At 38.8% G+C, this 27,715-nt stretch overlaps 1 protein-coding gene across 24 annotated transcripts in view; it reads right to left on the bottom strand.

Moving 5' to 3' along the window:
- The window catches only part of CADPS (calcium dependent secretion activator), a 555,724-nt gene that overhangs the window by 173,389 nt on the left and 354,620 nt on the right, over window positions 1-27,715 (bottom strand). For 21 of the 24 annotated variants that reach the window (XM_043978805.1, XM_043978803.1, XM_043978804.1 and 18 more), the window contains exons 11-12: window positions 24,689-24,901; window positions 1,539-1,675 (exon numbers count right to left, since the gene is read on the bottom strand). In XM_043978805.1, the coding sequence (XP_043834740.1) occupies window positions 1,539-1,675; window positions 24,689-24,901 (350 nt within the window). Of the gene's footprint in view, window positions 1-1,538; window positions 1,676-11,060; window positions 11,073-24,688; window positions 24,902-27,715 lie in introns of all 24 variants that reach the window. The other 3 variants (XM_043978784.1, XM_043978795.1, XM_043978792.1) reach the window with 1 other exon arrangement.

The following is a 27,715-nucleotide window of genomic DNA, read 5'->3' as shown; positions in this document are numbered from 1 at the left end:
TTAGTTAGAAGAGTTCAAATATTATGGAAAAGATGATTTTTGGTTGCAAAAGTTAAAATCGTATGGTAAAGATGATTTTAAGTGTAAAATAACCAGTGGCTCCTTTATGTGAAGGGGCCAAATCTATAGCAATGCATCAAATCTTCTCTTTTCTCTCATTGTCTAAACTATTATTCTTATAGACTTAATATTTTTGTTTCTTATACCTAAATAAAAAGGACTTCAAAAACAAATCAGACCTGATTCTGGAGGATTTTAGTGTCTCTTAGAAAAAGCATTGGTTTAAAATGATGCATTTTTTTTCCTTTTCTGTGCTGTAGGGTTTGGAAGTGAGGTTAGGAGCAAGAAATATATGTCCACTATGCTTTCCCCTCACTGACTTATTCTGCCTCTCTATAAAATAGGACTGATAATGTGTACCTTTGAGGAAAAGTGGGGAAGTTTTGTAAAATCACAGAAATCTTGCCTTGTCAAAACGTATTAAGTCAATCATAATTCAGGCACTGAAAAAAGAGGGATTCAGGATGCCAAATTACATCCTCCAAAGACACTCAGGACATATATAATGTCCACCTAGTTTCTAACAAAATGCCTTTGGAAATTTTGATTCTGCCACTGGACAGACAGCACTTCAGATGTTTAGCATTGTTTAGAAAAGCTAAGAGATTGTCTAGATATCCTCAACAAATTTATTCAGTTCATCTGATGTTCTATGCCCTAAGGAAAGGGTTCTTGATGTTTTAATTTTTATAGAATCTACAGGTTGGGGGAATATGCTCATTTACCAGGATTTCTTTGGGAGGGAATTAAACTTCAGGTCTTTAGGGTAGTGTTATTAAATTCATCATAAAACAATGAGAAACATCTTCTCAGGACTCCTGTTGCCTTTCCTATGAAAAGATCCAGGTTAGGAAAGAGGCATAGGGAATTGGGTTCATTCCTTTTGATAGCCTGTCCCTGAAGAGTTTCCTTTCCTTTCCTTTTCTTTCCTTTTCTTTCCTTTCCTTTCCTTTCCTTTCCTTTTCTTTTCTTTTCTTTTCTTTTCTTTTCTTTTCTTTTCTTTTCTTTTCTTTTCTTTTCTTTTCTTTTCTTTTCTTTTCTTTTCTTTTCTTTTCTTTTCTTTTCTTTTCTTTTCTTTTCTTTTCTTTCTCTTTCTTTCTTTCTCTCTCTCTCTTTCCTTCCTTCTTTTTTCAAAGTATAATCTCAAGTTCTGTAAATCAAAGAGTGTTTTATCTATTGAAAATACTCCTGAAATAAGGATTGGAGGTTGCTTCTTGATCAACTCATCACATTAGGCAAAATATTTCGGGAGCAACATCTTATCAACAGATTGTAAGTGTGTGCATTACTCCGTACTTCAGAAGGAACACAAACTTAAAACTTAGCTCCTAGCCCCCAGAGCTCAGTGATGTCTAGGGCAACTCATGTACTTTCACTGGGCTTTCTAGAAAAGGTGAGGGTTGTGACCAAAAAAAAAAAAAAGGTTTTCTTTCAGGATGCTCATGTTTAAACCACTGTAGACCAAAGAATATACTTGCCAGGCAAGAATAGGAATCATTTAGTCTGTGGTCCAAAGTTAGGCGCTGCACCATCTCAAAGAGGGAAGCGTGGTCAAAGTTACAGGGATTGGAAGAGATAAATTCATCCATGCCATGTTTTTGAGCTCTATCTGCATCTGTTCATTTATACATGTAGAGAGAGACACAATTCAGAGAAACACACATTTTCTTTGACATTTCCAATATACAGGAATTCACAATGCATTTTGAACTCTAACCACTTTCTCTTATTAATTTCCCTCCTCTGTCCCATCCCTCCCACCCTTATCATACCAAAATATACTTTTGACCTCCCATTGTCAACTTGCATCACTTATTGATTAGCATATTGCATTTCAACAAAATATATTGGCATCAACAGCTTATCTGGTGATCACAATGACAGTGCATTAACACTCTGCTGAAAAAAAGGAATGCAAAACTATCAACTTAACCTCTTATTTAAAGAGCACTATTGGCTGACCCAACCTTAGCTTAGCGAAGCCTATTTAATAATTGATGGTGAATTCAAATAGATTCTGCCATTCTCCTGAAGGGATAGCCAGAGCTTTTCTCTATATTTTCTAGGGTGTCTGGAGAAAGGGTTTTGATGATTTTCATCCAAGGCCCAACATGGGCACACCTTCTGCATCTAGTACCAATTGGTTTTAAGAAAGGTCTTCTCCCCACCCCTCCCCATACACTCCAAATCTTAAAGATTTTTAGTTAATCACAAAGAATCAGTTAAATAGGGATGCAATTTTGTACAGCTGAGAATAGTAGGAGAGTGAGTTTATGCTGTGAATTGAACCTACAGGTAGAAATTTACTAAGCAAGTATTATGATCTGCCATTGTTCTGAATAAATAATCTCAGTGTATGAACAACTTTCTTTCAGGGTGAGGACTCCTCCTAAAGGCCAATTCATCTTAATATGTAGAACCCAAATGCACTAACTTTGTCAGTGAAAAAAAGAGAGCACCCAAGTTGAGGTGTGGTCCCATGAAATTCCGGGGTGGGACAGGAGGTGGCTGTGTGAAAGACAGAACATATTCCCTTGTCTTTCTTGATCCTCTTAATACAGAGATTTCCATCAAATTCCTTTAACAGCCAGAGTAAGCTTTTTAGCCCCTCTTTGCTTCCAACATTTTAGTGCAACACAAGGGCATGTCAGTGATGACTGAGGCTGACAGGGCACAGGAAAAATTAATGATCAACTCTGAGAAGGTGATTGGGGAAACCATTTTGCAAGTCTACTGGAGATGTTGGCTCCTATGGGAAAAAAAATCCCTCCCTGCTATTAAAATCTTGAGCTAGAGGCAGTAGGGTTTGAAAATGACATCTTTCCTCACACTATTTTTAATTCTTCTTATCATGGAAACATGGAAATGTGCGTTCAAATAGAACTTCATTGGAGCTCATAGATCAATGCACTCTCCTCCAATTTTTAAAAGTCTTCTGATCATGGCACCAAGTGCTCAGTGTCTGAACAAGATGCATTGTTTATGTCTGAGACATGCACGAGCAAAGGTTTCCAGAAGGCATCTTGAAGATGTGTCTCTTGAAAGATGAACAGACTTGCCAGAACGATCAGATAATGTATGTTTTTAAAACGATATTTTGGAAGAGGTACTTTTTGCTTCTCTTTCCCCTAATCCCCACCCAAGTCACATTTGATTCAAGAGAATCTGAAAATCCTCTTGGCTGTGAAACTACCTTATCTTGCTGTTTGGGGAGGTGGTCTATGATTTGGGATAGATTTTCTCTTCCCTTCTCTTCCTCCTACAGAATTCTATTTGCCTCTGAGTTGCTTGCCAGTTGACCCATTATTTCTGGCAAGAAAGTAGTATGGCAGAGCAGTGCCCTCTAGAGTTGATGTCAGAAGGCTGGCTTATCTGAGAGCAAATGATGAAGTATTTGTGTGTGTGTGTGTGTGTGTGTGTATGAGGTAGATTTTCCCCAGTACAAGAAATCAGAATCTCACCTCAGTGACACATTCTGACTTCTCTGGCCTGAGGCACTGTATCCTAAGTCTTCCACAACCTTGGGTCTCTCACGGTAGAACATCATCTATACATGTCCAGGAAGGTCTCTATCTCTCCTGACAGATGATGCCCTCCCATTTCTGTCCCTTTAGGCTAAGATCAATTTGATTAATACGAATAACTAAAGGTTGCATTCATGCTATTTTCAAATCTCTTTTCCCCCCTAGTGCCAGGAATATTTTATTCTTCTCCTATTTTTTAACAGCTAGACCAGACATTTTATTTTGTTAGAGGCAGGTTAAGCACTCAAACATTCTCAGAGACTGAGAAATGACAAATTGGCTAGAGGCCTTCATTTGCCAGTTTGGCTTCTATGTTTTATCACTTTTCTCTTTAAGATTTGGGGCATACTGGGTATCAAACTTGGGGAAAGGGGCCCCTTTGGAGCTGTTAAAAATAGTCCATATGTTCTGAGTATCTTGTTCTTGTCTCTTCATCTATAAAATGAAAGGGTTGAGCTAAGTGGCCTCTGGAGGTCCTTCTCTCTCTAGATCTGAGATCTCATGGTTCTATATTAAGCCCCTTGTAAACTTGGCAGTCTGACTGATTTGCTTGATGGGCCACTCTCATTTTCCTGATGGATGTGGTTCTAAAGACTAAACACAATGTTCCATGGAAGTTAATATTAGTTTTCCATAAACTTTAAAGACAGGTCTGTAGGGCAATGCAGCTCAGTGGAAAAATCACTGACTTTGGAGTCTGGGGACCTGGATTCATATCCTACTGCTGATATTAACTGTGATTTCTTGGCTAAGCTGCTTTCCCAGGCCGCATTTAATTCATCTGTAAAATGAAAGGCTTGGACTAGATGATTTCTGGGGGCTACTCAAGTATTAGAACTACCATTCTCTGAACTAAGTATCCTTACAAAAAGTTTCCACTCCCAAAGAGTAAAATTACTGAGATAAAAATTCATCTTTTCTATTTCTGACCCCAGGAACCTTTTTTTTTTTTTTGGTGGGGGCAATGAGGGTTAAGCGACTTGCCCAGGGTTACACAGCTAGTAAGTGTCAAGTGTCTGAGGCTGGATTTGAACTCAGGTCCTCCTGAATCCAAGGCCAGTGCTTTATCCACTGCGCCACCTAGCTGCCCCCAGGAACCCTTTTTTTTGGTCAATCCATCAAAGGTTGCAAGGCACACTGTGCTTGGAATCAGGAGGCAAGGGGTCTAATCTGAGGTCTTCCCTGAGCCATCAATCTTGGCCATGTTTTTGGTGTCTTTAGCCCTGAGCTTTATTTCAAAGGGAAGGGGTTGGACAAAATGACCCCCAAAGACCTTTTCTAGCTATTCATTTATGATCTCATGATGTTGGGGGAGGTGTTTATTAAGCTCAATGATTATCCCAGGATTCCAAGTATTTATCAATCAACTGGTCCCTGAAGATTGCTCCAGGCACAATAAGGGAATCTAATCAAATATATTAAGTGTGAATGAACAAAATTTTGATATGCTTGGAATTAGGCTCAAATGTCAAAGGTTCTAATACCTTCAGTTTATCCCATAAAAATAACTTAATTACTTTATACAAGAGTAGAAAGAACTCTGGACTTGGAATCAGGAGACCACAGCTTATCTATCAGGTTTAAAGCTTACTGTGTGTTCCTGGGTAAGTCACTGAACTTCAGTGTTCTTATCTACAAAATGAAGAGGATAAAACTTGAATCATCACCCTCTAAGTCATCTAGGTAGGGTTGTAAATAGAGTGCTGGGCTTGGAATCAGGAAGACCTAAATTCTAATTCAGCCGCTTAATCACTATGTGTAAGCACTTTCCCTCAGGACATAGTAGGTACTTAATAAATTGTTGTTTACTTGAAATGTTTGCTCTGTGACTATGGGTGAATCATTTAACCTCTTCCAGGCTCAGTTTCCTCATCTACAAAATAAGGATAATAATAACACCAGCATCTCAGGGTTTTTGTGAGGCTCTAATGCAATAACATTTGTAAAGTGCTTTACAAACCTTAAGTGCCATGTAAATGTTAGTTATCATTATCATTATTTTATTATTATGAGTGGAGCATTTTGCAGAACTTACTGCAATTAAGAAATTTGACTCATTGCAATCTGTCATTTCCTACATCATCTTATTGACGCTTATTTCTCTACTTTGGTTCTTGTTACTTTTCTTATCTGAGGATAGCTTTCCTGTTCCTAACCACCAAATCATGTCTGTCTCCTTTAGAACCTGGCTTCAATTCTGCCACCTCAAAGAAGCTCACCCTGACTTAACAATTTCTTTCCTTTGCTGTTCCTTTGAACATTTTTACATACAACTTCTACTGCTATAAGTCTGGTCTGTTACACTATAAATGTTTTCATGTCATTTCCTGTTAATAGAATTAATCTCTTCAGCTAGATGGGAAGCTTCCTGAGGGAAGGGTAGGTTTCATATCTGTTATTACCTTTGCATGTTCTTAATGTGCCTTGTTGGGCAGTGTACCAACAATTGGTAGGTATTGCAAGCTGACTAAATTACCCCGACACCTCTATTTAGGCAGATTTCTCTCTGGCATTATTAAGAGCTACACACATGGAGATTCAGATGGTGTCTTGGATGCAAATCCCAAAATGGGAACATGTGTTCTTAGAAGTTCTTAGAGAAGGAAACAGCATTCAAGGTGCAGGTGTCTTTGGATACCATTCAGACTGCCTGCATGTGTCTCTATACAAGTCTAGGACCCATATGCATTACATATGTTAGGTATTTTTAGATAAAACACTGCCACCGTCCAGCTGTTCCAAGTTCAGTTTCAAATAACTCATGTGTGACTCCCCAGCAACACAATATCGTGTTTCCTATATTGTTCTCTCTTTCCTTCTACGAGGTGTTCTACTTCAGTTTTTCCTGAAGGCAGTGTGGGTGTGCTTGATAAAGGGATGGCTCTGGAAGCAGACTACCCAAATTCAAATCTCAGCTCTCTGACTAACTGTGACCTTGAGCAAGTCTTTAACTTAGCTGACTCACTCTATCACCTCCCTGGGCTTCACTTTTCCCATTTATAAAATAAGGAGGTAGGCTGAATTTTCTTTACATTATCCTCGACCTTAAAAATCTATGATCCTACTTGTTCCTCCCTTGTATATTTAATTGATAATTTTTTGTAATCTCTAATGCTAACTTTTGGTAGATGTGACCACCCCAAATATTATCTGAAGCAAATCACAATACATCTACTTCCTGATTATCAAGTTGTTAATCTTATGGCATTTGGGGCCACTCCCTTTTGCCAAGAATTGGTATGTCCTCAGAAGATTCAAATTGATTTTAATATCAACCAGAAGAAAATATAATTTGGAGGTGAATCACCAACAAGAAAGCCCTGTGCCTTCTGGATTGTTTGCTACCTGGGCAGAAGGGGATTATTGCACTTATCCACTGATATTAAAAAATACCAAGAGCTGCCTGTATTTTATTAAACACCTGTTTACTTTCTCCAGTCCTAGCATTGGGTATCAATAAATCCAGGCTTCAGATTCACAACTACTGAGACAGATAACTGATCTCATTCTCTAGAGAAGTAGTTTTTATTACCATGGTATAATTTTCAAAACCCACATACAACAATACTGGGTGTTTAGTGTTCAGGTCTGTACCTGTAAAAGGACTTTCTAGGTATAAAAAATAAGGTAGTCTTCAGGGACCAATGGAATTGGTATGAGACATTACTTTCCATAGTTTGCCTAAACTGATACTAAAACTTGAAATGTTTTAGTAATTGGTAACACTTCTGAAGGGTGCTTATGTCTGAATAAGGTGGACTTAATCTTGTGAGGGCAAAGGAAAGAGACAAGTCTTTTCTTTCTTTCTTTCTTTCTTTCTTTCTTTCTTTCTTTCTTTCTTTCTTTCTTTCTTTCTTTCTCTCTCTCTCTTTCTCTCTCTCTCTTCCTTCCTTCCTCTTTTTTTTTTGGTGGGGCAATGAGGGTTAAGTGACTTGCCCAGGGTCACACAGCTAGTAAGTGTCAAGTGTCTGAGGCTGGATTTGAACTCAGGTCCTCATGAATCTAGGGCCAGTGATTTATCCACTGCGCCACCTAGCTGCCCCCTTCCTCTTTTACTAATAGATGGGACACTTTCATTAAAAATAAATAAGTAAACACAATATGTCCCCAAACCAATTTCTTTATGAACCTTAAAACTAGAAGGAAACAGGAGCCCCATATTAAAGAAGCCAGTTATGCCTCCTTTAAGACTTCTAGTGAGGTGGCCTTGAGTTGATTAGCCTGTCACTTACAGTATTCATTTTCATAATTAGATTTCAGAATCCCAAAATTAGATTATAGTTCATTTCACTTTCAATGTTCTTTTTCTCTCCTCCCTATAGAACTATGTATTATATATATGTACAAACATATATATAGTCTATTTTCCATGTTATCCTGTTTCATCAGCAAATATAAATTTGATCTTGTATTAGACACACATTTTTAAGATAGTTTATAATCATTTTTAGCAAAGGCACTTTTTATCCTTTTGGTAAGGATATAATTTTTAAAAACCCAATCCATTCAATTGGCACTCTGCTGCCCTTCTGGCAGCTAACTGAATCCTTATGGATGGTCCAATCTCACTTTTTAGTTTGCAGGATTACATTTTGGATTTTTTATATGAAAGAGGAAGTATGGCCTTTTGCTGTTGTAAATAAATGGTCATTATGCTTTCAATGAAATCCAATGGAAAAGGACCAGCTCAATGGAGGAAGGCTCATTTTAAAAGGCTAGAGGTAGCTGGCCTTATTATTCATCCCTGGGATTTAGAATCCAATGATTATCTTGGAGAATGAGTCCATAGGTAAATGAACAGCCAATAAAATTCCAAATTCACATCTGTGAACTCAAACTCTAAATTATAAGGTGACTTTGTATCATTCTTATCTGGAAAATGTGTGCTTGTCATATCTGTTTGACATTACAAGAATGAATATATGGTTTGGACAGTAACGAACAATGACACTAGTCAACCTCATCAGAAGACATGAAATAAAGAAGTGACAATGATTGATGGCAGCTAGTTATTTATGGATCTCCCTAGAAGAGTCTTTAATGGGGTAGTCAAAAGGCTGGGATAGTTCATTTTTTTTTTCTGGGAACTCTTATTTGTGATTTTTTGTTTTGTTTTGTTTTTTGCTTAGACACAGCAGTGGAAGAGATCCCAAGCCAAACCACAGACTTTCCCATGCCCATAGTACGAGGCCATACAATTGACGGCATGCGTGGAGGAAGAACTAAACATTTCCATGATCTCTTAGATGTAGCAGAGTTTACATGCATAGTTCAGTCGGGTGGCATTAATTAAGGATACAGAAGGACATCTGTAGAGCTAAAATGCACTCCTACAAAAGTCTCAAGAGGGGACTCGTGATACATATTTCAGCTTTATTTTTTAAGAGGTCATTTGAAATAAAAGTTATAAAATGGTGACATTGCCAATGATCTAAAAAAACCAATCAATAAATGATTTTCAACTTTCCCCTGATGTATTTACTCTAACTTCAATTAATTTCTGGTTTGAAGATAAAACAACTCTGCCATGTTTAAATTTTCCCTACAATGTAACCAATCATATTTTTCTGCACTTGACAGTAGTTAATAATGCATTATACTGTAAATCACTACACAGATCAGGACAATATTAAATGGCTCAGTGAATAACATTGTTGATGTCTGAGATTTAACAACAGATTCCAAAGAAATGCTTCTTCAATAAATATAGAACATTGAGAACTTCTCATAGCATTTTGAAATATTTTGAGCTGATTGTGGGAGTCTAGGTTTTTTTTTAAGTATATGCTTTTATAAAGAATAGCAAAGTGATTTACAGTGTCATTTTAGGTCATGCAAATTATGTGAATATTGAATTAATACTTTAAGATTGCATTCCTGCAATGTAGCATCTGCAAGTTGACAATACAAGAAGACATAGCAATGATTTCATGAGATATAGAGAAAGCAATTAAAGCAGACAATTAGTAAAAATAAAAACTACTAGCTAGCAATGCATTTTGTGCAAATACATGTAATGCCATCAGAACAGAATTCATCCATCCATCCATCAATCCATCCATCCATCCATTCATCCACCTGCCCATCCTTTCTTTTGTTCTTCAAAAAGTGGCAAAATCCTGAATTTTCACTAAAGTCACATTCTACAGAAAGCTTGATTTAATGTCTTATCAGACATCCAAATAAAAACAAAAGTCAAATAAGAGATCTGCTTGGAGTGGTGAAGAAGTCTGCTTGCTAACCAGGGGTACATTTATGCAAAAGAAAAAAAAAGAAAAAAGAAAAACTTTAAGAAGAAAGAAAGAAAAGAAAAGGAGAAAAGAAAGGAGTATCATTACATGGTTAGGAGAAATGACATGACCTACTCCCTCTCATTTGGCATTCAGAATATTCCAATGGCATAGTTGCCAGCTCTCTTGACCAACTCCCTCTTAATAAATTATGCACTCACCATATGTTTGATCGACAGCTTTTTAAATATGAATAAAGAATTAGTATACTATATTTGGTTCATAACTGAACAAGTAACTGAAAGAAAACTTTCTAGAGAGTCAAGTTTTCATTTTATTTAAGGCACCTTTTTAGAAAAAAAAATGTAACCAGACCACTTTGACAAAGTCCTTGGTTTCAGTGTCTTAGTCTAATTAAAAAGGAGCATCAGGGGTATTTATACAGCTTTGGTGACTGTGATGGGAACATTCATAGTCATTGTGAGGGAGTGATGCCAAAGCTGAGTTGTTTGGGTTCAATCATTGCCCCAGTTTCTCCACTTGGTTAGGGAAGAGTTACCCAATGCACCCCTCCCTTTTCCTTTCCCCAAGTGATCATCCATTGGGTGTCAACATTACAAGAAACTGTTAAATCAGGAAGTAAGAATGCTGACCCATGCAAGGCATGCTTGGACTGTTATTTATTAATTTATTCTAAACATTTCTTGAAATCTTGCTCAGGGAGCCTTCCTACTCTAACTTTTTATTCCCTGAAGTATCTATGGTGAACACACCATGGGTGCACTGACCATAGAAACTGGAATGGGGAAAGGAAAAAAACAACAACAGATTGTCAGAGTGCAGAATGATCTGTTTTCAGGCATTAAAGCAGTCAAGTTGATGTGGATTCCATGAAACAAAGGGATTGTTTACAATTTCATTGTGATGCTCAATTCATATTTACATCTCGGGACAGAAACAAAAAATAAAAATAAGAGATGTCAATGGTTGGCTTTAGTAAGAGAATCACTTGATGCCAATATGAAAGCCAGGGAGAGAAGGCAATTATGCACACATCACATGCATCCTAAGTTTAGTATGGAAGCTGACATTTCAAACCTGAGTTCAGGAAAATAACATGAAAAGTTTTACTACAATATCTAAACATGAGGAAAGTTTTAAGAGAGAGGAAAAAAAAAAGCACATTGCAGATGTCAGATAATCTCAACTGATTATCTGAGCTGTGCTAGCTACAGGGAGCACTTACCCTTGAGTCCAGCTAGAAGTTAGCAGGGTAAGAAGGAACAAACCAGAATAACATAAAGACTAGCAACAAGGCTTCGGAAAGCAGACAGGAGTTCTACCCTAGCAGCTAAAGTATTTGGATTCAAGCAAAGAATGAAAAAGAAAACAAACAAAATAATAACCAAAAAATCCCCCAAACCAATAACGACAAAAAACCCCAAACCCTAACTGCTGGTAACAAACAAACAAAATTAAAAAAAAAAACAATTAAGGAAATAATCATCCCGACCGATTATCAGGGTGGAACATATAATACAATTCTCAAAGACATCCAACTGTTGGTATATGATGGGCTTAACAGTTATTAGCTAGAAACAGACATTAAAAATGAAAAAAAATAGAACAAGGGGTTCTGTCAAACATTCCCTCACTCATTTTTCAAGTTAAAAAAACCCAACAACCTTTTTTTTTTGCCCCTCCTGAAAAATGGTAACTAGGGGTATAGTTTTCACTTTTATATAACACTAACATAGGGAGGACAAAGAGAAGGGCAAGTGGCCACTTTGAGGATGCTTAATATTGTCAAAGGGTTATAGAAATCTTGACAGCCCTGTTATCTACAATTCTGGAAATCCATTTCTACAGAAACCCCAATCATGTCTAAAAATGGAACAATGCAATTCATTGTCTAGGGCAAAAAAAATACCCCAAACAAAACCATACCCCAAACAAAAAGAAAAGAAACCACTTGTAGTTTGGAATTCTTTTTCTTCTTTAATTGTAGCAAAGAAAAAAATATATATCAAAACACCACATTTTTAAGATCTGGGCAACCCAAATAAAAGGGTTTGTCAAGTCCCACGCAAAATAAGGAATAGCAGGATCTATTTTTCAGCATTGAAATTGCATAGCAATATTCCACTCCACTCTTCCTGAAATTGTCTTTAAGTTTTGCAGTTGGACGCTATTATGCAGTCATGAGGTCAGAGAACAAAATCTGCCTACAGAAGCCCATGAAGCCAAAATAAGTAGGCGCTCAACAAATTCAGCCTTGCTCCCAAATTTTCCGACTGCGTGATGTGATGTTCTCAGGTCTCTCTTGAACATAAATTACATGACAAAACTGTAGTGTTTTGTTGTTGTTGTTGTTGTTGTTTATATCACCAAGAAAATTTCTACCCTTTCTAGGCTGCTTACTATATCCATGGAAATAATAAGAATAACAATAATAATACTAAAGCAGTTGTAAATTTGATACTGCTATGTATCATTCTGGAAAAATCACTCACTAGCAAGAATGACAGCTACCAGGAAAGCTATTTGTAAAAAAAGCATTTAAGAGGAAAGAGGAGAAAGAAAGAGAGAGAGAGAGAGAGAGAGAGAGAGAGAGAGAGAGAGAGAGAGAGAGAGAGAGAGGGGGGGGGGGGGGGGGAGCGCTGCTAGATTTAAGTGGTTAACAATGGCTCTTACCTGTTTGCTGGACAAGGAAACCTTTTTAAAATGCAATACTTGACTGTCTTTAAGGCTTGACATTTTGTGCTTTTGATAGTAAAATGATCTTAATTTTTGTCAATGTAGCATCCCATTATTCACTCAATTATTTGATTATTTAATTATTCAGTGATACCAAAGGCTATTTTATAACTGAGTTTTATGGTGTGCAGTTTTGCATTTTCTGAACTCAAACCTTTCTGGGTTTGAGTTTCTTGTAAAACAAGGGGGTCAAGTTAGGTAATCTGTAAAGTCCCTTCCAATTTTAACTGACTTTATGACTTTAAGGCCCAGAAAAATGTATAGGGTTTAATTGAATAACCATTGTTAATAGTAATTGATTTAATGCTGCTCATAGTAGCATAGTCCACAAAGGGCCCACCTTGGAGTCAGAAAGACCTGGGTTCATGTCCTGCTTCTGAATATGAGCTATCTATTTCACCATAGGCAAATCCTTCATTCACCATTTCAGGACAACTGTCTTAGACTAGGTTTCAGAACTAAGGATCTTTACCAGAGTACCTGGATCCAAATCAAAGCACTGTGATTTTACATCCTGTGCCAATCTGGACAAGCCACCCTGGGTCTCTCCTACATCTGGAAAATGAGGGAGTGAAACCCCAGAGGTGGTGCAAAACTCAAATAAATGAGCCTCTGTGGGCCACATATTGACTTAGAAAACCAGAAATTAACATAATCTATGTTGTATTGCATTTTTATTTATTTTATTAAACATTTCCTTATTCCTTGTTATTCTGGTTTGGTTGACACTGGAAAGTTTTGCTAGAGGCATCTGTTGGTTACAAGTTTGCCACCTCTGGACTGGAGGGATGCTGAGATCCTTTCCAGCTCTCAGTCCTATGGGGAATATGTTTTGGTCAAGGGAGTCTGCATTCCGGGGATTCCTCACATGCATGCAATCCAATGTTTAGGCCCTTCCCCACTTTCCCTAACTTTTCCCCTCCCTGAATTGATCTTCGGGTACAATTCTGTTTGACCACCCCTTCTCAGTGTGCTCTGCTTCTTCTTCATCCATGTCATATCTACTAACCACAATTAGTATCCCCCAAGGCTCTTCCTGGTCCCTTTTTACCTCTCCCTCCATAATGTCTCACTAGGTCATTTTGTCAATTTCCATGTTTTCAATGATTATCTCCATGAAGATGACTCCCAGATCTATATATCCAGTCTTGGTCTCTCTGCTAAAGTTTATTCACACATCATCAACTGGTTTTCAGACATTTCAAACTGGATATCCTAGAGGCATCTCAAACTGATGAGATCTCTAATACAGAATTTATTATCAACCCTCCTCCTCCAAATCTCCCTTTTTCTGAACTTCCCTCTTTTTATTGGGGTTAATACCATCCTCTCAGGCACCCAGGCTTTCAGCCTTAATCTAATCCTCAACTCCTCACTCACAACATAATAGCCAATCTGATAGCATAGCTTCTCTTAGCGTCCCTACCTTCACACAATCTTTCCTTCAAAAGATCCCTTCTTTCTGTTTCCACAACCAAAAGCCTGGTTCAGACCTTTATTGCCTCTTGCTTGGGTGATTACCATCTTCTTCTGACTGGTGTCCTGACTCTGGTGTCTCTATTCTAATCCAACCTCTATTCAACTGCCAGGGTGATTTTTCTAAAGGGGAGGGGGCAGCTAGATGGCACAGTGGTTAGAGTGTTGGGCCTGGAGTCAGGAAGACTCAATTTCCCAAGTTCAAATCTGGGCTCAGACACTTAGTAGCTGTGTGATCCCGGGAAAGTAATTTAATCCCTGTTTGCCTCAGTTTCCTTATCTGTAAAATGAGATGGAGAAGGAAATGGCAAACTACTCCAGTATCTTTACCAAGAAAACCCTCTTGGCAATGTCACCCCTTTCCTCAGTGAATTCTGATGGCTCTGATTATCTTAAGAATCAAATAGAAAATTCTCAGTTTGTATTTTAAAGCTTTGTATAACCTGGTCTCTTCCCCTAACTTTCCAGTCTTATACTTTATTCAACATCACACACTCTTTATTCCCACAACATTGGTCTACTTATTGGTCAAATATGATAATCCATGTCCTACTTCCATGTATTTTCATTTGATGTTCCCCATACCTGGAATATTCTGTCTCACTGCTCTTGGCTTTCCTGCCTTTCTTAAAAATTTGGCTAAAATCTCACCTACTTCTCAATGCCTCTCATCTACTTTTTATACAGCTAGAACTTGCCTAGCTGTGAAGACTTGTCTTCCCTCTTGAGAATGGAACCCCCTTGAGGGTAGGGACATATTTTACCTTTTCTTTGCATTCCCAGTACTTAGCATCACACAGGGTTATTGTAACCTCTGAATAAATACTTGTTGACCAACTAATAAATACTTGCCGATTGACTAATTTATCAATGTGTCATGTTTAGTTGAGATACTTGTATGTCAATAGTGATCTACTTCAATTAATCAAGAGGCATTTAATTAAGCACCTACTGTGTGCTTGGCACTGAGGATACAGACAGAAATGAAGGGTCCTTACCCTCAAGGAGCTTAAATCTCAGTGGGCAAACAGTATATACACATGTTGTTAGAAGGAAACATATAGAACATAGATATAAGTTAATTTGGGGGTTGAGGGAAGAAATAAAAAGAGTGTGATCAGGAAAGCCTTTGACCCTAGAGTATGGGATGGAGAGGGATGTGTGGAATGGTGAGTGGGAGCATGTGCTAGGGAGCCACAGGAGCTCATGGAGCAGGGGGTGACAGGGTGACATCTGTACTTTGGGAATAAATATTACTTGCCCAGCTCTGATGGGGAGAATTTGGCCCAATAAAAGGAAAACCATCTTGCTTTCTTTTCATTTGAAGCTGAGCCCCAGAGATGTTAAACATACGGCATAGCTAAGATTGGAATCCAGAGCCTTTGGATGCTCATTCCAGAACTCTTTCCACTGTAACTAGTTTATTATACTTGGCTCAGATCCAGTAATTCCCAAGGCATTCTCTTGCATCTTTATTCTCCATTCCCTTTTCTCCTTACCTCCTGAAAGTTAGTTAGGACACTCAACAAGATGGTAAGCCTTTCACTGGAGCCTGTAGCCTATAGCCAGCTTTTCTTTTCTTTTTTTTTATTTTTCAGGGTAATGAGGGTTAAGTGACTTGTCCAGGGTCACACAGCTAGTAAGTGTCAAGTGTATGAGGCTGGATTTGAACTCAGGTCCTCCTGAATCCAAGGCCAGTGCTTTATCCACTGCTCCACCTAGCTGCTCTATAGCCAGCTTCAATTACAGTCACTCCTACTTCCCCCAAACAACATCCTTCTTAAATAGATGGTCAGGGACTTCTGAAGTACATGGTGCTTGGCCCATAGTGATCTTTTTAATAGAAACCTACTCTATTTATAGGTGGTACAGTGGATGGAGTACCCAAATTGAACTCTGGCCTCAGACATTTAGTAGCTGTGTGACCCTGGGCATGTCACTTTACAACATTTGTCTTAGTTTCCTCATCTGTCAAATGAGCTAGAGAAGGAAATGGCAAACCACTCCAGTATCTCTGCCAAGAAAACTTCAAAGGGAGCCATGAAGAGTCAGACAGGACTGAAAGGACAAGAACAGCAATCTATCTTCTGATCTCTAATCTCATCACTATTCTGCTAATTCAAGCCTTGCCTGACACCCATTCCCACAGCCTCCTCTCCCCTCTGACTGGCAGACTCCAGGGTAGAATGCTAAACTCTCGATGCTTTTCTGGGCTTTGGCTCACTCTACTTTGCATTTGCTGATCTGTCGCCACCCTGGGTACTCCTTGGTGACTCCCACCTTGCTCCTTTCTTTCCTGCCTCCTCTTGAGTGTTGTCTCTTCTCACCTGCCACCCTCCCCACTCCAACTTGCAATTAGACTGTGAGTTCCTTAAGGGCAGGGACTATCTTTCTTTTTATTGATTGTATCCCCAGCATTGGCACAGTGTCTGACACATAATAAATGCGGAATAAGTATTGATTGGATTGGATTGGATTGGATTGGTTAGTGACTAAAGGGTCAGCTTTCACATCAGGAGACGCTTGGTTCAACATGTACTAGTTATGTGACCATAAGCATGTGAATTATGAGGCTCATGCATTTAAAATTATAGCAGACCTAAAACATCATCTCATCCAACATCCTCATTTTACAAACAAGGAAACAGGTTGAGAGAGAGAGAGAGATTGAGTGACTTGCTCACATAGACAGTAAATGGCAGAAGCATAATTTGAACTCAGTTCCTTCAACTCCAAATTCAGTGATCTTTCCTTAGTACTATGCTGCCTTTATCAAGTCACTTAACCACTTAGTGCCTTGGGGAAGCACTCAGACACTAAGTTATAGAAGCTATCTTCATAAGTGGAAGAAGTTTCCACACTGGGATTTCTCAACACTCATGAAATTATATGTTCAGAGTGCCTTTCCTTCCAGACTTAATGACCAAGAATAGTTAATGAGCACATTAATTGGTACCCTAGGAATCACAAAGAGAATCATAGAATACTACAATTAGAAAAGGCCTTTGATACAGCATGATAGAGTGGCTAAGGCCCTCCATTTGGAATTGGGAGATGTGAGTTCAAATAGCCCCTCACTATGGCCACATGGCCCTGAGCTGGTTATTTAACCTCCACGTACATGTTTCTTAATCTGTAAAATGAGAGGGAAGGTTGAAGTCTGAGATCCAGCTCTAAATTGATCAATGACCTAACTTAACCCCATCATATCTCTGGAAGATGGGGCTCTGAGGAGTGAAGTCACTTGGTGCCAGCAGGTCCTCTCCCTGAGGGTGGGGACTATCATTCTTCATCTTTGCATTTTCAGATCTTAGCAGGGCAACTTGCACAGAGCAGGTGTTTACTAATAGATGTTTGTGTTAGCCTACTCAAGGTCACCCAGCCAGCAAGTGACAAATCCTGGTCTTAAATCTCAACCTGCTTTCCACTGCTCCATGCAAAGGTTCTAATTTAGACAATCTGGAAGCATTCGTCCTAATGCCTCAGGATTGTGTGAGCATCATGGAAAAGATGCTGATGTCAGAAGGGTTGTGGGGACTTGTGCTTTGATTGGTTATATTTTGCAAATATGGTCAGAGATTCAGCAGCCAGTAGTCCTTGTCATACTGGTACCTGTAGATTTCTCAGTGGTTATTTTGGAATAACAAAGACTTTTTTTTCATAATGGGTGAGATGACTTCCTCTTAGCAACACTTAGCACAGTGCCTGTACATAGTAGGCGTTTAATAAATGTCTGGATTGATTGATCTTGTTGTACTTCTAAGATGGTCCACATCAGTCATGGGGGATGGCATACTGAGATTTACTATATCTACTCACTCTTTCTTTTGAGTATCATAAAAGGATTTGAGAAATCAGACTCACCAAAAAGCTTAATGGTGGAATAGTTACAAGGTACCTTCTGATAGATTTTTTTTTCTTTCTTTCTTTTTTGCGGGGCAATGAGGGTTAAGTGACTTGCCCAGGGTCACAGAGCTTGTAAGTGTCAAGTGTCTTTCTTCCCTTCCTTCCTTCCTTCTTTCTTTCTTTCTTTTTTGTGGGGCAATGAGTGTTAAGTGACGTACCCAGGGTCACAGAGCTAGTAAGTGTCAAGTGTCAAGTGTCTTTCTTTCTTCCCTTCCTTCCTTCCATCTACCTTTCTTTCTTTCTTTCTTTCTTTCTTTCTTTCTTTCTTTCTTTCTTTCTTTCTTTCTTTCTTTCTTTCTTTCTTTCTTTCTTTCTTTCTTTCCTTATTTTTTTGTGGGGCAATGAGGGTTAAGTGACTTTCCCAGGGTCACAGAGCTAGTAAGTGTCAAGTGTCTGAGGCCAGATTTGAAATCAGGTTCTCCTGAATCTAGGGCCTGTGCTTTATCCACTGCGGTACCTAGCTGCCCCTATTCTGATAGATTTCTAAGCTAGTGTTTACACTGACCTCCAGTAGAAGTCCTATCTCAGTGCTATGCTATGGCATTGGGGAGGCCCTGGGTTCTCAAAGCCTATGACAGAAGCATTCCAGTTTCAGTGGCTTCTAGTCTGGACCCTGGGACTATTCAAAGAATCTTATCACCAGGTTGGATACAAGGGGATATATTTTTTGCCATAGCAGCTGTTCTAATAGATTGTAGAGTGTTTGAGACCTGGTAGAGAGATTGCCCACATCAGCAACATCTCCCAGATCCACAAGCTCAGAGTCATCTCCAACAATCCCCTCTCCCTCCTTCCTCTGCCCCCTCCATGGCTAAGTCTTGTCGAGTCTTGCTTATTCTACTGACACAACATCTCTCAAAATTTCCCCTTATCTCCACTCAGAGTAGGTTTTTACTTGGTACAGAACATCATGATTTCTTCCTTTGACTATTGCAATAGCCCTACAGGAAGCCCTCCCTAACATCCAGGGTTGTTAGAGTTCCCCCCCTCCTCACACTGCCTTGTATCACCTTTACATAAATCTTATCTGGCCCCAGTAGAATATAAGCTCCTTGATGATAGAATCAATCTCCTAGTATGTCTATGCATCTCCACTGCCTAGAACAGTGTTTTGTCCATAGCAGAGGATTAATAATAATAAATGTTTGCTTAATTGCATTGAATTAAGCTGCAAGATACAAGATGAGCTAAGGATGGAAAGCAGCGTGACATACGAGGATGAGCACAGGATTTGGAGTCAAAAGACCTGGGTTCAGATCTGGATTGTTTCTTGTTACTTCTGTGACCTTGTCCAAGTCACCTAGGTTTCAGCTTGTTCATCTTTGAAATGAAGCTGTTGGACTAAATAATTTTATTTTACTATGATAGGGGAAAAGAAATAGCTTTTTTTGTTCAATATTTATTACTGATTTCCTACCTTAAAATCCATTTTTATTGATATCATTTTTTAGTATATCAATTATTCCTCCCCTTTCAGAGATCCATTCTTTATAACAAAGTCTACTTTTTAAAAACCGAAAAATAAAAAGAGGAAGAGAAAAAAATTCAGCAAAACTTATAAAGGCATTGAAAAAATGTGACATATGCAACATTCCATCTTCATAATCATCTTTCTTCCCCCCACCCCCAACCCTTGGCTAGATGATTTCTGCATCTTATGAGGCTCTTCCTGACTATTCTATATAGGACTTGAAGATGCCCATTTGTCAGATATGATTTAAATAAAATTCTGCCCGGAGGAAAGGAGGTCAAATGTACAAAAGTGAAAGGAGCTGTTTTATTTGAATATACTATATAAGTACATGTGAACAGAATCCTATCACTTCTAATTCATTTAAATCATGTTAAGGAACCCTATGAAAACTTTCAGAATCCAACTGAACTATGTTATTTTGTTAGGGAAGAACGACAGAAAGGTAAAAAAAAAATCATTTTTAACTTTACTATGAATAGAAATGCAATTGAGTAAGTAGGGAAGCAGTAGGATATGGAATTTATCAAGTCCAGCGTGAATTTCCTCCAGTCCAATTCCAAGCCCATTCCCTCCATTAGGCCTTTTCTGTGTCAATCTACTGAATATCCTATAGAATACTAAAGAATGTCAAAGTCGTAAGGGGGCCTCAGAGCCATCTAGAACAACATAAACCAGAATAGGAAATCTCTTCCGCAAAGTACCTGGCAAGTAAGTGGTCATGGAGACTTTACTTGAAGACCTCCAATAAGAGAGATCCACTAGATCCTGAGGTATCCCACTCCACAAGTGAATAGTTTTAATAATTAGACAATTTTCCTTAAATTAAGCCTAATGTTGCCTCTTTGCAACTTTTGCCCATTTCTCCCCATTCTTTCCTCCAGGACTAAGCAGAACAGTCTGTTCTATCTTCTACACAATAATCCCTCAGAAACTTGAAGAGAGTAGTCATGCCCTCCACTGACACTTCTAATATCTGGGCTAATGACCTTTGTTTCTTTCAGCTGATCCTCATCTGCAATGATTTCGAAGTCTCCATTTTAGTTGCCCTTCTCTGGATAGGCACTGACTCAATCATGCCCTTCTTAAAATATGGTGCCCATAAATTGACCCTCCCATGCACTAGATAACATCTGCCCAGGGTAAAATAGAGTCGGACTACTCCCCTTCTCATCCCTGGAAGCTGTGGCTTCTCAATGCAGCTTAAAGTAGTGGCAGCAGTTTTCTTAGCCGGCATGTCATAATGCTGCTATGTCGTGATGTTGCAGCCTGCTAAAACTAGGTTACTCCTTAAACCTTCCTTATATTTAGGAAGCTGATTTTTTGAAGTTAAGTGTAACGCTTTGCATTACAGGTTTGATTCAGATTTACATAGTTCACTTTTTTTTCAATTCCCATTACAGTTATAATATAAAATAATAGCTAGTATGTATAGAGTGTTTTAAGGTTTGTAAAGTGCTTTACATTTTTATCTCATTTGATTCACGCAACAATTCTGGGAGGTAGGTGCTATTATTATCCTTATTTTAGAGATGCAGAAACCGAGGCAGGCAGAAGTTAAATTATTTGCCTAGGGTCATCTAGCTAATAAGTGTCTGAAGTTGGATTTGAACTCAAATTTTATAGTCACAATGACCTAGTTCTGGTTGTATTATGTGTGTTAGTAGCTAAGAAGTACATGGAATAATAGTAAGGTCCCTGGAAACTGAATTTATTAATTTCAATCTTGTCCCAGCTTTGTGACCCTGGGTAGGTTTCTGATCCTTGGTTATCTTATCTGTCAAATGGGAATAATAAGAATGCTTTTATTCTTTATCTCACAGGGGTGTGAAGAGGAAAATATTTTGTAAACCTTGAAGTGTTTTAGAAATGTGCATTATTACTGCAAGCTTTTTGAGAAAGATTGCCTGAAATTTCTTCTCTCTTATAGTGTTAAGCAGAGTTCTTGGTAAATAACTTCTTGATTAACTTTACTAACTCCTTGAGCCTAAGTGAAGACAGTGTTAAGTGTTAAGTGTTGTATTCCTACATATCTGTTATAGAGAAGTAATTCCATTGGACCCTTGTTTATCAAATACCTGCTGTGTAGGAGGATCTAAGCTATAAACTGTCCATGAGACATTAGGATAGAATCTTGCTTCCTGACTCCAAACTCCCTTTCTCCTTCTCAACCTAGAGTCCCATATCACAAATGCTCAGTAATGAGATAAGAACTGGCTGAATACCTTTGGCTGGATAAGAAATTCAAATGTGCTTTCAAAGACCTCATACCAACCTAGGTGGGTTGTAGGGCTTCTTACTATGATTTGAATGAATTATCATAGGATCATAGATCGAGAGCAGGAAAGGACTTGAGAGGACAGAGAGTTTAACCCCCTCATTTTATAGATGGGTCAGAGAAGGGCATTGACTGACCCAGGGTCACAAAGCTGGTGAGCACCTGAAGTATGATTTGAACACAAGTCTTCTTGACCCCAAGTCTAGAAGTCTATCTGCTACCCCATGCTGTCTCTGACTGAATTCTATGCTACTTCTATTTTCTAATGATTGGAAGAAAGAACATTGGATGAGAGGTCATAAGACTTAGGTTCTTATTTCAGCTTTCCCAATTCTGGGTCTCAGTTTGGTCATCTGTAAAATGGGTAAATGATATCTGTCCTGCCTACCTACCTCACTGGGTTTCTTCAAAGATGAAAGGATAAATGCACATGAAAGACTTTGTAAACTAAGTGCTATACATATGTAACATCAAAGAATCACTGAATTTCCAAGTAGGAAGGGACTTCAGAGACCACCTTACCTTCATTCTTGAAAAGAATTACTTTGACAACATTCTTGATTATGTATTATTAAAATTATTATTAGACCTTGTCATTTGTGTCATACTTATATGAGATGGTACATTTTTTGAGGAATATTATATAATTTTGGGGGCAGCTACATGGCTCAATGGATAGATAGCCAGGTCTGGTGTCAGAAAGATTCCTCTTTCTGAAATCAAATCTGGTCTCAGATACTTACTAGTTGTGTGACCCTGGGCAAGTCACTTAAGCCTGTTTGCCTCAGTTTCCTCATCTGTAAAATGAGCTGGGGAAGGAAATGTCAAGCCACTCCAATATCTTTGCCAAAAAACCCCCCACACAAATGGGATCACAAAGACTTGGACATGACTTACATGACTGAGCAACACAGTATCATTTTAGACCTAGAAAGGGATCTTTCATTGATTGCCCTATCTCTGCCCTTTTCCATATGGGAATATGGAGGCCTCAAGAGGGAAAGTGACTCCTGTAAGAAAAAGAAATGAGTTTCCTAACTCTCTGTCCTATACTCTTTTTGAGTATGTCATATATTTTGAAATTCTATTTCACTCTAAGTGACCATTTATATTTTGAGTGAGGAGAAAGTATAGAAGAACAAGGAGGCAATGTGTTGAATATAAATTCAAGAGATAACTCCGTAGTAAAAAGTAATTGCAAGGGCAGCTAGGTGGCACAGTGGATAGTTCACCAGCCCTGGAGTCAGGAGGACCTGAGTTCAAATCTGGCCTCAGACACTTAACACACACTTACTAGCTGTGTGACTCTGGGCAAGTCACTTTACCCCAATTGCTTCGCTAAAAAAAAAAAAAAAAGTAATCGCTTATTTTATGTTTCTATTTTGTTTGTAGTCATTGTCATCACCATCATCACCAGATTAAGGTAGCCTGACATAGAGGGTCAGCCTTAGAGTCAAGAAGACCTGGGTTCAAGTTCCCTTTCTGAGAAACATGGGCTGTGTGACCCTGTATCCTCTCATTGTCTTGAGCAAGTCTTGAAGACCCAAAGTTGCTGCTGCATTGATAGGAGTGTCCTCACCGGTGGTTCCCTACACCAATGAAATTTGCAGGTTTGGACCCCTTGCCAAAAGTTTGTAATTCATAATGACTTCATCTGACCCTTTCCCTAAAAGTTAAAAGCTACCCCAAAGGAAGCCATTCAGTGTTAGAGTCAAGACTGTCCTTAGAGAGAAAGCCAAGGGCCAATGTCAAGAAGAATAGTTTGATGGTCAGATTATCTGTGTTCAACCCCATATTTCTTACAGAGCTCATGGCATGATGGGTTTAGAGCTGGAAAGGACCTCAGAGAGCATCTAGCCCAATCCTCTAATTTTACAGATGAGGAAACTGAGGCCCAGAGAGAAGTAACTTGCTCAAGGTTAAGCAGGGAGTAAGTGTTGGAGGCAGGACTTAAACCCAGGTCCCATATCTCCAAAGCCATTGAGCTTTCCACTATACTATGCTGCTTTGTGTAACTCAAAATGCTATAGCAACGTGAGCTCTTACTGTTACCTTAGGCACCTCCTTTGGTTTCTCTTGGCCTCAGTTCCTTTATCTGTAAAAGGAGGGAGCTGGATTAAGGCCCTTTGCAGCTCTAAATTTATTATTCTATGGTCCTATGGTGTGGACAATGGGTAAAACAAAGTCCAGCCAAGTGAAGTTAGTTGGTCTAAGGCCACACAGCTAGGTGAATGGCAGAGACAAATCCAGTACCCCGGTCTCCCTGAATCTTAGGCCAGTAATTACCTTAGTCTATCTATTAAGAAGTCACTAGCAAGGGTTGAACGGCAAAAATAGCCATATGGAAAAAGAGGACAGGATGCTGGAGCACTGACTGGGGTTGTTTAAGGAGACTATTGTAATTTTGAATCTGAGTTTATTTATTGCCTAGCCCAGGATGGGAATTTAAGGCACAAATGCTTTTTTCACTGCATGTGATAATGTCTTTTTTATTTTTAAGGTATTCTTAATGGCAGATTTTTAATTGGTTTCAAATGAAGCCCTATTTATAAAAGAACATTAATAGGATGGAATAAAGCAAGGAAAGAAATCACACACTTTATTTGAGGCAATCAAAGGAAGACAAATGAATATCTGGCTCTGAATTGCCATCCTACCTTCCACCTGTTTGACTCTGTCTCTGTCTCACTTTAACTCTGAAAACTGATATAAATGTTCCACGTAGTTCAGTCTTTGAAAAAAGAAAACCATCAAGTATTGCATTTTAAAATCCCATTCATCAATCCTTCCATCCCAACTTTTCCCAGGCTTCCCCAATTCATGTTTTCATCAAACATGTCTGATAAATCTTTGCTTTAAAACATTTTAGAACTCATAAAATTATTCCTTAAGAAGCTAATTTAACCTGGTCTTTGGAGATCAATTTGACTTCATAGGGCAAATCATGGATTAGAGAGCTATATGCTAAGACAACTTAGTTACTTACAAAATTGAGAGATTGGTGCGTCTAGCTGAGGTACGTTTCCTCCCTTGGCATTTAGCTTTTGAACTTGAGTTGGGGGCACAGGCTTGTGGGACTGGCCAGTGGCCCGGTACATGGCTTGGACCCACAGGATTCGATCCTGTTCATCGTCGCTGGCAAAAATCACTGTATCCCCTTCTTTAACTGCATTGAAGAAGGCTCGGCCTCCTTCCAAACCTGGAATGAAATCAGACAATACCTGGATGGGATTTGGTCTCTTTCATGCCTCATCATCACAAATAGCACACTGGAAAATGGTCTTGCCAATGACACTCTTTCCAGCCATTGGTGTGATTTGTTCATTCTAATGGCTGTTTGTCCTGTACAGATGTGTCTATGTCAGTGTCAGCTACTTTAAACCTGGAGCTCTTGGGGAGGAGGATTTGAGTCCATGCATTTATTTTGGATTACACTGATTAAAGTGCATCAGAAAAATGATGAATATGAAGTTGAAAGACATTTAATTCCTGCTTGATTCCTTATTTACCTATGGGCAGGACCCTTGCATGCTAGGCAGTGGCAGTTCTCCATTGGTAGATAGTAAAGCAATGAGCATTTATTAAGATCTTACTATGTGGCAGGCACCGTGCTAAGTGCTGGAGATAAGAAATAAGAATGATAGTCCCTGCCCTCAAGGAGTTTATATTCTAACAGGGAAAGAGACAATGTACAAAAGGAAACTGAAAGGGGTTTGGCAAACATGATGTTGAAATTTGAAAGTCAGGAGAACATCCAGGAGGTGCATGAAAGTTGCCAGCCTGAGACTGTTCCCAAAATGGCCAGCCCTGGAGGAACTCTCTAATGGGAGAATAGGGCTGGCATGATGGAGAGATGTTCATGGATGGGAAAGCCCTGGGATGTTCCAGGAGGTCCCTGCACAATAGCTGGTAGACTATTTTAAGTAGTGTCTTCTGGGAGACCTTTAAAGGCTATCCATTATGGCATTGGGCTTTTGGATATAATGTCATCCAAAAGGGGGCAAGATGAAGGAGGTCCTTAGATTAGTTTTCTTCCCCTTTTATAACCCACTTCTTGCAGGTCCTTGAGGACATGCCTGAAGGTTCTCTGGTAGAACTCAGATTTGCCTCAGAGAAGTGGAAATGTCTGAACCTCCTTGTTTTCCTTATGTCTTTCCCAGTCCTCGAAGCAGCTACAACTTTCCTCTCTAAGGTTACCTTCAATCTACTTTGTATCTATCTCTCTACTATCTTTGTATGTGCCTCTCTACTTATATATTCCTTCAATAAAATATAAGCTCCTTGAAGGCAGGGACTATATTTTTGCTTCTTTGTTTCCTCAGTGCTTAGCATAGTGACTGATGGTATAATAAAACATTCAATAAATGCTTTGTTAATTCTTTTATTGGCAACAAAAAGGGACAACCCTGGCAATTACTTTCATCCCCCCCCCCAATTTTAAAGGCCACTGAAGTTTTCACAACAAATGAGGTTTAGAACTGTGTAAAGAAAATAGAGACTGTGAACGTATCCATTGAGAAGGGAATGCAAAGTACAAACTTGTTCTACTTTGAATTTTTGATAAGGAAGCTTGAGAATCTGATCCTACTTTCTTTCAGGGATGGTGATGATGATGGGGGGTGATAATGCGATAAAATCATCATTGCTCTTGGAAATGAGCACACATCGTATTTAATATTTTGTTAATATTAATATTTTTGCTGCTAGACACAACCAAACTTTGTTTTCTTCTTATGGAAAATGGCATTTCTGTCATAACAGAGAGTCCCCACCAACAAGACTAGCATATAATAGGTTGGGTATTTTGGGTCTTTCAAGGAATCAATCTAGAAAAGACACCACAAGAAAGTGATTTTAATTTGACTTGCCTTTTGATGTTGACTTTGCCTGGTCCACTTTTTGACTCATTTTCCCCACAAGTTTTACATGGCTCTCACAGGGTAGCGACAAGGAAAGGCTGGGCCCACTTTTATCTGAGGGTAAGCCAATGTTGGGGAAGAAAACAAACTTGCACCTGCCAATGTGAGGGCCAATTTAACGAACCATTTTGTGAAAATGCCAGGAGGCACACTTGTAAGAACAGGAGGCTCTCGACTAGAGCATTTAATTAATGCCTAATGAAGCCAGTCCTGTCTTTGTGTAGTGTTAGTGTGCAGAATTACCCATTGGAGAGCAAAGCAAAGTGGGTCACTGTCTCTGAAGATGGGTTTGAACACCAGGAAAATCAATTTCTGTTCTAGGATGGTCCTTAGCACTAGTCTCCTATACCTTGTCAGGTTAACACCCAGTCTTTGCTTGAGTTCATCTTTCTTCTATGCTTATTTTATTGCATGTGGAAGAGCAATATGGGAGGAGGAAAAAAGGTTTTGGGCCAAATACTACAGTATGGTTGGAAATGCTTGCCTCATGTAGATTTGGCATAAGAAAATAACTTTTCTGGGAGAGGGCTGTTGGTTCTTGTTGCTCATTAATATGCTGAAATGATCCCCCACCCCCACCCCCCAAAGTCTAGGATGCTGAAGACTGATTTTGACTGGGTTTTTGGAAAGATTACATTTGGGGGAGGGTAGGAGAAAAACACAACTTACAAATATAAAACTTCCCCCTCAAAGGCTCCCATGGCACATGGGTTTTTCAGTTACAAAGGGAATCAAAGAGTATTAAATGGGTCTTGGTTTAAAAAGTCTCCCAGACTTTAAATTCTTCCCTCTTGAGAACATAATGACAATCAATGGAGAATGTGTGGGGAATCTATTGTTCAGGGTTTTCTAACCCGCGTTGTGTGGCTTAGATGTGTGTATTTGACAAATGGATCAAGGTTTACTTGACTTGTACCTAAGTATATACATGCATATATTCCATTATATAGATTTGTGGCAAATATATGATATGGTCATTGGGTATATATATATATATATATATATATATATATATATATATATATATATATATATATACACACACACACACACACACACACACACACACATTCATATACAAATATATGTGTGGT

This window comes from Dromiciops gliroides, chromosome 1, assembly GCF_019393635.1.
Source record: "Dromiciops gliroides isolate mDroGli1 chromosome 1, mDroGli1.pri, whole genome shotgun sequence".
NCBI classification, from domain to species: domain Eukaryota; kingdom Metazoa; phylum Chordata; class Mammalia; order Microbiotheria; family Microbiotheriidae; genus Dromiciops; species Dromiciops gliroides.
This window is presented reverse-complemented; position numbering and strand designations above follow the sequence as displayed.